Source organism: Leucoraja erinacea, chromosome 14, assembly GCF_028641065.1.
Source record: "Leucoraja erinacea ecotype New England chromosome 14, Leri_hhj_1, whole genome shotgun sequence".
Taxonomy (NCBI): Eukaryota; Metazoa; Chordata; class Chondrichthyes; order Rajiformes; family Rajidae; genus Leucoraja; species Leucoraja erinaceus.
Window position 1 is genome coordinate 32,773,069 of NC_073390.1, and position 13,226 is coordinate 32,786,294.

At 40.8% G+C, this 13,226-nt stretch overlaps 1 protein-coding gene across 7 annotated transcripts in view; it reads left to right on the forward strand.

Annotated features, from left to right (window-relative positions):
- The window catches only part of yeats2 (YEATS domain containing 2), a 118,092-nt gene that overhangs the window by 25,615 nt on the left and 79,251 nt on the right, over window positions 1-13,226 (forward strand). For 4 of the 7 annotated variants that reach the window (XM_055646103.1, XM_055646100.1, XM_055646106.1 and 1 more), the window contains exons 11-13: window positions 2,060-2,305; window positions 3,885-4,043; window positions 4,749-4,846. In XM_055646103.1, coding sequence (XP_055502078.1) covers window positions 2,060-2,305; window positions 3,885-4,043; window positions 4,749-4,846 — 503 coding nt within the window. The remainder of the gene's footprint in view (window positions 1-2,059; window positions 2,306-3,884; window positions 4,044-4,748; window positions 4,847-13,226) is intronic. The other 3 variants (XM_055646102.1, XM_055646104.1, XM_055646107.1) reach the window with 1 other exon arrangement.

Consider the following 13,226-nt stretch of genomic DNA (forward strand, 5'->3'; position numbering starts at 1 on the left):
TAAAGTCTTGTTTATTGCTAGAAGCATCAGTCTGGTGAGGTACAGATACAATCTGAAGCTTGTTTGCAGCAGCAATACAGGCACATCAAGTTGGATAACATATAAAAACAAAAACTATAAATAACTGTACAAAAATTGCAGAATATTCTACAAGACAATGAAAAGAGAGAGACCAAAATTAAAGACACTAGTGCAAACACAACAAAGGGGACAATTCACAATTAGTAAATCAAATACACGATATTGCAACAAGACAATAGCATTCCATCATATAGTGTCGGCCTATGTGCTCCTGTGGCACTGCCCTGATGTGGACCAAGGCACACCCTTGCTGTTTTGACTTTCGTTCCCAATGCACCCTCAGAAGTGTGGGTTATTGGAGAGAGCAAGTTGGTGAACTGCCAAATTACTGAGCTTTCATGTATGGATTTACACAACTGTGCACAAACACAAAACCAGATGTGTTGTCACACACGTGTACAAACTGCATTCCGTACCTGATAAATACATAGAAATGCATGAACCATAGAACACACATGGAAACATGTATGTACATATCCACTCTAAAAAAGTTAAATGTCACATGCTCATATATAAATACCAGAAAACATTGACTCGTGTGTAAACTGCAAAGCAACCACTGAACCACAAACCAGAAATAGTGCCAACCTGGGGGCTCCAGTTTCCTCCTACGTCCCACAAACATGTAGATTGGTGGGTTAGTGGGTCAGTGTAAATTTCCATTAGTGTGGATAATGGCTAGATTCAGGAGGGTTGGATTTGTGGATGTGGGGCGTTGATGGGAATGCATAGAAGATAAAATGGTTTCTGGTAGGATGCTTTAATAGGGGTGTGTGATGTTCTGCGCAGACCCTGCAGGCTGGAAATCCTGTTTCTGTGTGTTATCAACAACGCTTATTTTTGTACAGATGAATCCTAATGCGGTGAAACGTGTTTGTATACATATGTTCAGGTCAAACTGAGACACACAAAGTCATACGTGGGTGGTACAGCAGCACGATGAGTAGAGCTGCTGCCTCCAATTTGAATGCAAATACTGCATAATAGAATCTCAGTCTGTGGTGCAGTGTTGTTTATAAAAATAATTGTCGCCCAATACTGTTTGTTTGTCACCATCAGTCTGTGTACTTCCTTGAGCAATAGGTTGGGTTAAATTATAAAATGTTTGAAGTCCAATGAAACCATTAATCTATTTAAAATAATTAGTTTGAGTGTCTGAATTTATAAGCTAATTCCCAGCCCACTTAAAAAGAGATAAGAGACAGGGAGAAGGGTGCTAGCTGGTACAGAAAAATGTCTTACTTTCCTTCTATAAATGCCTTTGACTGACACCATATTGAACATCGATCACTTGTTCTGTTATTCAACTTTTGCATCCACTCCCTACACGCTAGGGGCAATTTAAAGTGACCCGATCACCTAGAAGCCTGCACCTATTTAGGATATGGGAAGAAACAGAAGCAATGGGAGGAAACCCATGCAGTCAGCGGGAGAACGTGCAAACTCCACACAGACACCACCCTCGGTCAGGATTAAACCCAGGCGCTGTGAGGCAGTAGCTCGACCAACGGTATCAATATGCCACCCGAATGATGTGCTTAGATTTAAAGACTGTGCAAGAAAGATTTATCAGATTAAAAAAGGCATCTAATAAGATTGACGAGAATGAGTCTATATTCTGTGGAATTTCGAAAATGAGCATTGATCATTAACCTGCTTATGGTTTTAAAAAACCTATTAACCTGCTTATGGTTTTGTCTTATGACTAGCTGGTGTGAAACTCAGCTCAGAATTGTTTGCAGATTAGCACTGGTAGCATTCTTGGGAATAGTGTGACATAGTGTCATAACATTGACATCCCTAGCCACCTGGGTGAGATTCTGACTTCTGGGCCTTTCTATGCAGAGTTTGCTGGTGGGATTGCTTTGAGAGCTGTCATGGTTTTGATGGGTGGAACAACCTTTTCCTAACTTTTAAGAAAACAGATCCTTGGCTTCAGCGGTAAGAGTAAATGTTTCCACTTTATTTATTTTTCCAGTTAAGTTGGAGATGCCGATCAAAAAAGAGCTGGGCTGCAGCAGTCATTCAGGACATTCAACCCTGGAGCGCACACCAACCAGGCCAGTGGCCACTCAGAAGGTGACATTTGGATCACACGGTAACTCTGCTTTCCAACCGATCACAGCCAGCTGCAAGATTGTTCCTCAGGAGCAGCTCCCCAGCTCTGCCGATTCTCCGGGGAAATCCTTCCAACCCATAACAATGAGCTGCAAAATTGTGTCAGGTGGGCATATTCTAATATCAATGTCCCCAATGCTTTATCTAGGAAAATCTGAAATAATAAATCTGAGGTGTAGCTGATGTGAGAAAAAATGTTTTCAAAGAGTCATTGGATTATAATTGGAAAATGTGTGAGGGAGGGAGACAAACAAAATCTTGTCTTGACTCATCCATCAATTTTGAAGGGAAATAGAGAAGAGATCCTGTATGCGGTTTACCAAAATGAGTGGATGAAACGGAATAAGGTAATTCTATCGCATATTTTCCCTGCCTTTTTCCTACACATGTCAGTGAGTTGCTTTGGACTTTCAGTAGCTTCTGTTTACCCCAGTGTTACTTTTAACATCCAATATCCTAGATATACATACATATAGATAGACAAGGGCTGACTAGGAATAGTTAGCATGGTTTTGTACATGGGAGATACACACAAAGTGCTGGAGTAACTCAGTGGGACATGGGAGATTGTGTCTCACGAGTCTGATTGAGTTTTTTAAAGACGTAACCAAAAAGGTTGATGAAGGCAGGGCAGTAAACATTGTGTGGATGTATATATGGATTTCAGCAAGGCATTTGACAAGGATCGGCATGGTAGGCTGCTCGGGAAGGTAAGATCCTACCCGAACCAAGGACAGTTAGCTGATTGGCTTCATGGAAGGAAGCGGAGAGTGATGGTGGAAGGTTGTTTTTTGGACTGGAGGCCTGTGACTAGTGGTGTGCCTCGGGGTTAGAATGAGAACCGAATAATGAGACCGATAACTTATGGTAAGAATGGAAAGATAGTTTAGGTTTATTATTATACATGTACGGGGGTAAGGTGAAAATCTTTGTTTTGCATGCTATCCAATATTATACATAAATACAATCGAGCAAGATTCAAGTTCAATAGCTCAAAGGTTATGAGGAGAAGGCAAGATAATGGGGTGAGAGGGACAGATCGATAAGCCATGATTGAATGGCAGAGCAGACTTGATGGGCTTATTGGCCTAATTCTGCTCCTCTGACAAACGTATAAAGGTCAAGCAAAGGGAAAGATACAGAGTGATAATATACTGTAGTTTTAACCATTGTAGCACACCAAAAGAAAAAGTTCTATGTCCACATTGGGGTAGAGTTGAATCAAACATTCTCCTATCTCATGGAAGGACCGTTCAGAAGCCTGGTAACAGAGGTAGAAGCTGTTTCTGAGTTTGGTGGTGTGTGCTTTCATGCTACTGTATCGTCTGTCCAACAGGAGCAAGGAGAAGAAGGAATGACCACCATGCTTCCTGAAGTTGATAACTAGCCCCTTTGACTTGCTGACAGTGAAGGAGAGGTTGTTTTCCTGACATCATGTCATGACGTTCTCTGCCTCCTTCCTATACTCTGTCTCGGGACTGATCCATAATGATTTTCATTGCCTTAGGATATTCAGATCATTTTAAAACCAGTTGAGTAACTGGCTAATCATTGCAACAACCATTTTTTTTTCACAGCTAGCTTCCACAAAGAGCAATATGACAATGAACTGGAGTTTGCTTTAATTGTGTTGATTTAATGTGAAAATATTTTCAAAGGCACTAATTAACCTTACCCTACTGTAGGATCTCCAATTTCAACACCATGTCATTCTCCTTTACCACGCACACCAACCTCTACTCCTGTCCACATGAAGCAAGGATCATCTGTCTCTGTTATAACTAACCCCTACATTATAGTAGACAAGCCTGGACAAGTGATTGGAGTGCCAACGTCAAGTACAGGTATGGACTATAATCATATGCACCACTATTAGTGTGACATATGCTTTACCTCATCCACCCACTGCTTCTACAGGGAATTGAAGTTAAGACGTTGAGTATATTGTCACATGTACAATACGGTGAGGTTCAGATGTAATGAAAATCTATCTTTGATCAGCATCACAGTTACATACTGGGATAAACACATAAAACATAAATTATACATAAAATACATATGCAATTCTACAAGTCAGTAAAAATAAAAAATGCTGTGGGTAAAAAAAGACATTTGTGCAAAACACGATTAGAAAAATAAACAAGTTTATGATAGTGCAAGGTGTAGTCTATAGTGTTCTATTGTCCAAGTTAGGATTAGGGTTGCATTGTTGGTTCAAGGACCTGACAGTTATTGGAACGTGTTTCTGAAGCTGGCAGTGTGCGTCTTCAGGCTCCTATACCACCTGCCCGGTAGCCTGAATGATGGGGATCCTTGATGATAGATACCACATCTTTGAGGCTGATGTGCCATGATGGATTGGGCTGAGTCCACAGCTCTGTGCATCCTTTTGCGATCCTGTACATCCATTTAGAAAGAGGCAGGATTAACATTTTAAATTGATGTTCTTGCATCAATAGGCTGAAATCTTACCCTTTTGTCTCTTTCTACAGCTGTTTGAACTCTGTGTTTTTCAAATTCAGATTGACTTATATATCTCTTGTTTGAAGCAGGAAGTCCCACAGCCAAGCAGACAGGCATTTCACAAGGTACGCATTCACCCATCCCAAAAATCCATGGCAGCAGCTTCATTGCAACAGCTGTTAAGGTAAGGCTCTTTCTGAAATGTTGAAAATGGCTTTATTGAAGTGCTGGTGTACATTGCACTAAATCCCGTTCTGGATTGATTCTGTCAGCAAGGAACAGTGACATTGTGGATTATAAGTGCCAAAAATCAGTGTTATCCTAGTCCGACGTGCCTAAACTCGAAGAGATTTACTTTGTCCAGTCTCTGTGGCTGACGAGTAATTAATGAAGAAATACTGGTTGGAGACACAAGAGACTTCAGATGCTGGAATGCCGAGCAAAGAAAACACTGGTTACTTCATTAGTAGGAAAGTACAGTTTAGAAGGTGAAGTAATATTGAAACATAATTAGGAACTGTTAACCTGTCATGCATGCTATGAACAAGAAAACACAAATGGAAAATAAATGGAAAACAAAGCAGAGAAGAGGTTAGTTTTTTTCAAAGTGCAGCTGTAACCTGAAATACATCTTTTGAAAACATTGTGGAAATATCTTCATTGTAAATTTCAAAAATAATTTGGATACACATTCAAACTTGTAGGTCTACAAGGGACAACCAAAGGAGTGGGACCAAATGGACAGTCGCTTGAGGGGTTAGCTCAGGGGCAATTGCCTTCATGTCTGCCTTCTACATTGCATAATTCTTTGATTCTAACAACAAATTATAGTCCTCTGTAATCATATCAAGTTGGAGACACAAGGAACATGGTATGCTGGAATCCTGTATGGACCACAAACTGCTGGAGTAAGTCAGCGGGCCAGGCAGCATCTCCGGAGGACGTTATATCAATCTGGGCTAAATGCTAGTTCATTTGCAAGTTTGGAGAAGTCTTTATGTAACTCCACAGGTCTGGTAAACCTCTGATTGAACACAGTAAAACCAATAATTTCACATCTATTATTCTGTGGGTTCAGGGTCTGGACTGTGGGCTACATGTGTAATAAGGGCCAGGGGTCAGGAATGAATGTAGATTTGCAGCCAGTGTCCGGGACTGTCGTTCTTGTAAATTTCCTGCTCCTTCTGAACACATTCAGTTTGCTAGAAAATTTAATTATACTATGTCTAACATGTAAAATTTGTGGAAGAAATATATTTTTAATGGAGTAACATACAATAGCCCGGGGAATCTGCTGCATCCTGGAGTTTCATTGCACTGTCATGGTTAACTACAGGAACTTGCTATATTTCATCAGTACTGGAGATTCCTGTTTCAGAAAGAAGGTGCTGTTCCAAGTAGTGAACCTGAGGTTATGTCAACACTGTAAGCTTGTGTAATATGTAAACAGGCGTGAGCAAAAACAAAATCAGTTAGGATAAGCAAATTGCAAAGAAAGAATTTGCATTAAAGCAGCATGCAGATTGTTCTGCTATTAAATGATAATTGCGTTCCGAAGAAACCTTGTGCTCTCGAAAATCTCATTATGAAGACGATTTTAGTTTAGTTTAGGGATACAGCTTGGAAACAGGCCCTTCGGCCTGCCAAGGCCATGCCGACCAACAATTTCCCCCGTACACGAATTCTATCCTGCGCACTAGGGCCAATTTACAGAAACCGATTGACCTACAAACCTGCATGTCTTTGGAATGTAGGAGGAGACCGGATCATTTAAAGAAAATCCACACAGTCACAGGGAGAACGTACATACTCCGTACAGTCAGCATCCGTGGTCAGGATGGAACCCGGATCTTACCGCTGTAAGGCAGCAACTCTACCGCTGCACCACTGTCAGGGGGGCGTGCAGGGATTAGGAGCTAGAGAGATGTATTCGCAAAAGCAAAGTTAATTTTCCCGTAAAAGACTATTTAAATCAAAGACAATTGTTTTTTCCGTGTGCTAATTTCCAAAGTAACTTTTAAGTGGTTCTCTTGTTCCTGAGCAAAAGCGTGTTGTACCTAACTTGGCCTGCGTAATGCCAACAATGTTCCCTATTGACAATATATTTCTAAAAATGTAAGCATTCTGAATGTTGGTAATATGAAATAAAAACACAAAATTCGGAAAAGGTTCAGTTGGCCAGGCAGAGTTTGTGAGAGCAAAATTAATGACGGGTGGATTGTTTTTCATCCAAACTGGGAAGGGTTGGGATGGAAGACGGGAGAGATTAAATGAAGAATTCATCGATAGTACATAAAATAATGTAAAACTTAATGTAGATAATGGAACTGGGGAGGGAAGAAAGCATTAAACTGGAGGAGACATAAATGAAGCAGAATCATTGGTAGATGAAAATTGTCGCAGATGTTTAAAAATAGAAAATACTGCAACTGCTTATTATCTGAAATTGCTGAACTGAATAAATCTGAGGTCCTGCAATGTGTCGCATTAGAAGACAAAGTGCTGTCCCCAGTTGGTTTGAGCCTCGCTAAAACTGCGCAAGAAACATAGCACAGAGCAGGAGTGAAAATCAGGAAACTGCAGACATTGGATATCAGTCACCTTAGAATCCATAGAACTAAAACAATAGCATTCCCTGAGGCACTGACTAAGAAGATGGTTTCTCGCAATTTAATTTTATTTCAGATTTACACTGTTTGTAATAGAGGCATAGAGTTATACAACATGGATGCAGTCCAGCTCATCCATGCCGACCAAGATACTCCATCCAAGCTAGTTCCATTTGCCTGCCACTGGCCCATTCCTCTACTTTCCTATCCATATACCTGTCAAAATGTCTTTCGAAATATCATTTTGTACCTGCCTGAACTACTTCACCTGGTAGCTAGTTCCATATACTCACCAACCCCTGAGAAGTAATTGCCCATCAGGTGCCTATTAAATCATACCACTCTCACCTTAAACCTGTGCCAGGCTTTGCTTCACCCTTGCCTCTTGTCCAGCTTTCTCCTCCCATCTCCATCAGTCTGAAGAAAGATTCCAATCTGAAATATTGTCTTTCCATTCCCTCTACAGATGTTGCCTGACACGCTGAGTTCCTCCAGCAGTTTGTTTTTCTGCTCAAGGTTCCAGCATCTGCTGTTTCTTGTGTCTCGATTTGTTACTCCACTACAAAGATGCCTCCTTTCTGCAATGGGAATTCTATGAGACCCCCTCACACTGGGCCTCCTCTCCAATCACTTCTGCTCTTCAACCATGTTCTGACCCGGACTCCTCACTTGTATCCACCTATCCCTTGCCAGGCTTTGCCTCACTCCCACTTCTCGTTTCCAGCTATCTTATTTTCCTCCACATTTCCTCCACAGATGTTGCCATCAGGCAGTTCGTTTTTTGCTTAAACCTATGTCCTCTTTTCCCCTACTCTGGGAAAAGGACTGCATTCATCTTATCTATTCCCCTCATTAATTTTATGTACCTCTATGAAATCACCCTATAGCTTCCTGTACGCCAAGGGATAAAATTCTAGCCTGTTCAACCTTTCCCTGTAATTCAGGCCCTCGAGGCCTGGCAACATCCTTATACATTTTTCCTGTACTCTTTTCAGTTTAATTCTGACTGTATCTTTTCCTTCAATCTACCTATTGTACGAGTTTAGCTTGATTAGAGACATACAGCATGGAAACAGGCCCTTCGGCCCAACCAATTATATTTATGCACAGTATTATCTGATTTGATTGAAACTAAAGATTTCCACTGTACGTCAGGACACATGACAGTAATAAATCTAAACCTAATGTCATCTTTCCTATAGCAGGTTTGACCAAAACTGAACACAATACTCAAGTGCAGCCTCATCAGCTTGGAATTTTTATCTGACTATGGTGCACTTGCGCATGAAAAGGGTGTGAACTAGTCAGTGCACAAAAGCTGTTTCTACCCCAAATAAACTGGACAATTTAAATGTCATAACCAGTAAATTAGGCATTAATTTAAATCCGCTTTGGTTATTATAAGTGACAGGATATTTCAAATATTTAAATGCTGGGAACAAAATTTAAAACTCTTAAGTTCTCTCTAAGTCTGTTGACCAATATTACTACATGACAACATAAGCATATTTCATAAATACTTAATTAGTTGCAATGTACGTAGAAACATCTGAAGGTGTGAAAATCATTTTGTACATTGTCCTGTCGTCATTTCCAACCAAGTTTACTAAAACAAGTTTTCAGTCATTTTCTCATCATGCATAGGTTAGTCACTGCATTTTCCACTGCAAAAATACTAATTGGTTATGAACAGTTTCGGGACATTCCAAGGTTATGAAATATGCTTTACACGTTTTTTTTCCAAAGGATGAGGCACCGTAAACTAATCAAGATTCCTTTCCAAAATGCAGCTTGGTGATCCTAGTCTGAAAATGCGTGCAGATTTTAGGCAAGAACAGAGTGAAGCTAGAGTATCCGTTACTATGGAACCAGATGTTTTATCACAAACTCCCAGATACAAATGCTCCTCCAGATCTTTTAATCCCTAACACGATCTTCTGACTTCCTTGTTCCTCCATTCTTATCTCATGTTATGTCTTCAGTGTGTCTCTGAATATTCCCTTTCTGACCAGGAAAAGGATTCTGCTTCAACTTATGTTGCCATCAGTATAAACCCAACATATCATGATATTGATTCATTATTGCAACAGCTTTGCCTCCACACACATTTCTTTGCCTACTAGCCCCAACCCTAAATTTAATTCTTCAGAATTCCTAATCCACTTTGACGCCTTCCTCTATCCCCTTAACTTCAGTCGATTTTTTTTTTCCAACACAATTTACCAGGAGGATATTTGCCATCTCTGTATTGTCATTTTACCTACTTTGCCCCCTTCATGCTTACAGAATTTCATTCACAACGGACTGTTCTTAACTTTGTCAATATGCTGGCTGACAAAGTTGCTGCTTGTAGCCAGAATCCTCAAGCTCTAGGTACAAGCACCACTTTGGGTTATATTGGCTAGCGATTTCCATGCCAGTGATGATGTTACATTTTTTGAGAGTGTAATTGAGTTTAGAGATACAGCATGGAGGCAGGTCTTTCGGCCCACCAAGTCTGCGCCGACCAGCAATCACCCATATAATAGATCTATCCTACATATATGGGAATTTTTTTTTACAGAAGCCAATTAACCTACGAACCTGCATGTTTTTGGAATGTGGGAGGAAATCCACACGGTCACAGGGAGAACGTAAAAACTCCATACAAATAGCACCCGTTGTCAGGATTGAACCTGGGTCTCTGGCAGCAACTCTATTGCTGTGCCTCTGTGCCGTTCGTGAAATTATTTTCTACTCCCAAGGAACTCATCAGCTGTTGTTTGCAGCAGGTAGTGTTTAATCAAAGCCCAATGTATTTCTTGCACAGTACATCAAATAAGACAAATAGTTGACTAATAACAAATTGTGGAATAATGAAACTAGATGAAATGTGTGATAGATAAAAGGATGTAATCAGTGACATAAAACTGAATGTAGAAGGAGCTCACGCATTAATAGGTTAAAATAATTATATCCAGAGTAAAATTACAGGATTTTCAAGTAATGCCATCATTAGAATGATGGGCAAGCCTCATTCCAAGAATTGTATTTGAGAGGAAATTCAGGCACTCCATTTAACAATAGAGACTGGCAACTTAAATAACGTAACACTCGCTTGGTACTTTGCTGAAATGGAGCCTGGATTATGTGCACATTTTCCTGACACAGATATGTGACAAGCCAGTGCCAACATAAGAGATGCTGAGGCTAGTTGTTATGCTCCAGCACCATCTGCAAATATTTATTTAACATAAGCTGGGACCTGAAAGCCTCTCTGAAGTTAACCTATTGATTATGTGAACTCGAGTATTGGTGAGCTTTGGAATTTATAAGTGCACTGTTCCATGGATACTACAATGGAATGGTGCACGGCTTTGTTGGGTAACTTCTATCGATACTTTGTAAAGAGAGCGACACACGAGAGTGACGATGCTGGAATCTTGAAAACGTTGCTGGAGGAACTTGGTAGGTCATACAGCACCTGTGGAAGGAAAGTACGTATGATGTTTCGGGTCCGAACACCCTTGCAGTCTGAATGTAGTAGGGAGGAGAAGACAGGTGGGTGTGAGACATAGCCTGGCAAGTGCTAGGTGGATGCACATGAGGAGAGGTAGAGGGACGTGAATGGAATGGGATAGGAGGAAGGAGAAAGAGGAGTGATAAAAGGGAAATAGGGCTCAGAGATGGGACATGAGTGTATGAAGGAGGGGAAAGGAGCAAGTTGACAGGTGGTGTGGTGATTGGAAGATAGTAGGAAAAATGGAAGCATGCCATGGAACACAGGAAAGAAAGCAGGTGGTAAAGGGAATATAACTTAAGTTGGAGAGTTCAGTGTTCATAATGTTGGGTTGTAAGCTACCCAAGCAGAATATGAGGTGCTGTTCCTCCAGTTTGTGTAAAGCCTCACTCTGACAATGAAGGATGCCAAGGCCAGAAAAGTCAGTATGGGAATGGGATGGGGAGTTAAAATAGTTGGTAACTGGGAGAGCCTTGGCAAACAGAGTTCAAGTGTTCAGCAAAATGGTAGCCTAGTCTATGCTTGGTTTCGCTGATGTCAAGGAGGCTACATCGGGAGCACCGAATGCAGTGGACTTACTTTTTTTTAAATGTTAGAATGATGTTTTGCTTGAGAACAGGTAGCCATTTAGACATTTCTGTCTTTCTTGCACCAACTTTTATCTGCTAAGGCAACGACAGAGTATCTTTTCATCACTGATATCAAATGAAACTCTTCCATTTATACCTAAGGAAATGCGTACAATTTGACTGGGTGCTTCAGGTAGAAGATGAGATTACCTCCATATAATAGGACTAGAGACTAATGTCCGTGACCTTTAGGGAATAGTAAAAGCACATTTTCATCACATGATATCAAATCCTCAAAACTCTGCCATTTATACCTAAGGAAATGCATACAATTTTGACTGTAATGTGGGTGCATCAGGTAGAAGATGAGATTACCTCCATATAATAGGACTAGAGACTAATGTCCGTGACCTCTAGGGAATAGTAAAAGCACATTTCCCCCAAATAAAACCACAATCTGTGAGGAAAGGTGACCAAACATCCTCAATACCCGTGCTCTGCAAGGATGTGTTCTCATCCCCTTACTACATTCAGGATTGCTTGGCCAAGTGCTGTTCTAACTTCATTTACAGGTTTGCAGGAGACACCACTGTAATAGGCTGAATCTTGATGGCAAGATGGACTACAAGGAAGGAGATAGAGAGCTAAGTAATGTGGCAAGACAATAACTTCCCTTTCATTGTCAGAAGCTAGTTATTGACTTCAGGAAACGGGGTACTGTTAATGCCCTGCCAGTCTCAATGGTGCCAAAGTGGACGAGCACTTCGGGTTCCTTGGTATAAATATCACCAACAACTTGTCCTGAGCCAACCACATTGAAACTATAGCCAAGAAAGCACACCAATGTTTCTACTTCCTCAGAAGTCTAAACAGGTTTGGCAGGCCTTCAATGATTCTTACCAACTTTACGATTGCACCATACAGAATACACTATTGCGATGCATCACAGCCTGCTTTGACAACAGCTTTGCACAAGATCACAAGAAATTGTGGAGAGTTGGGGATGTAGCCCAGTCCATCACACAATGCAGCCTCTACATCCCCTCTCCCTCATCGACTCCATCTATACTTCATGCTGCCTCGGGAAATTAGCCAACATAATCAAGGACTATTTCCACTCCAATCATTTTCTATTCTCCCCACTCCCAATGGGTAGACGATAGAAAGGCTTGAAAGATTCGACTGGATAGCATGCAAACAGAGTTTTTCACTTTATCATGGTCCGTGGCAATAACAAACCAACAAAAATATCAGACATAATGAACTGCAGATGCTGGAATCTTATGTGGAACACAAAGTACTGGAGTAAATTGGGTCAGGCAGCATCTCTGGAGGATATAGATAGACAATGTGACTCTTCAGTCTGAAGAAGGGTCTCGACCCAAAACATTGCCTATCCATGCCCCCTATCGATGCAGCCCACCCACTGAGTTACTCCAGCACTTTGTATTCCATGTAACACTAATAACATTCCTTCATATTTTCCACATGAACAGGCTCATAATTGATCTGTAATCATTTACACAGTAATCCCTGTTTACTATGAAAGATATGAGTCAATACTCTTTTTCTGCTCTAAATTTCCTATTTAAAGAATTTACCACTGATTTGTTATTACATTTTCTTTGACAATTCTCTGTCATTTGAATATCTCAAGAGAAATAAATATACAAGGCATTATCATTGGCTGATGGCGTCTATCCAAAGATAGACACCAAATGCTGGAGTAACTCAGTGGGTCAGGCAGCATCTCTGGAGAAAAGGAAGAGGTGATGTTTCGAATCGAGACCCTGCATCAGACTGAGAATCAGGGAAGGGAAAACTAGGGGTATGAGAAGGTACAGAACAAAGCAGAGCCTGGATTGATGAAATTGGAAATGTGGAGCG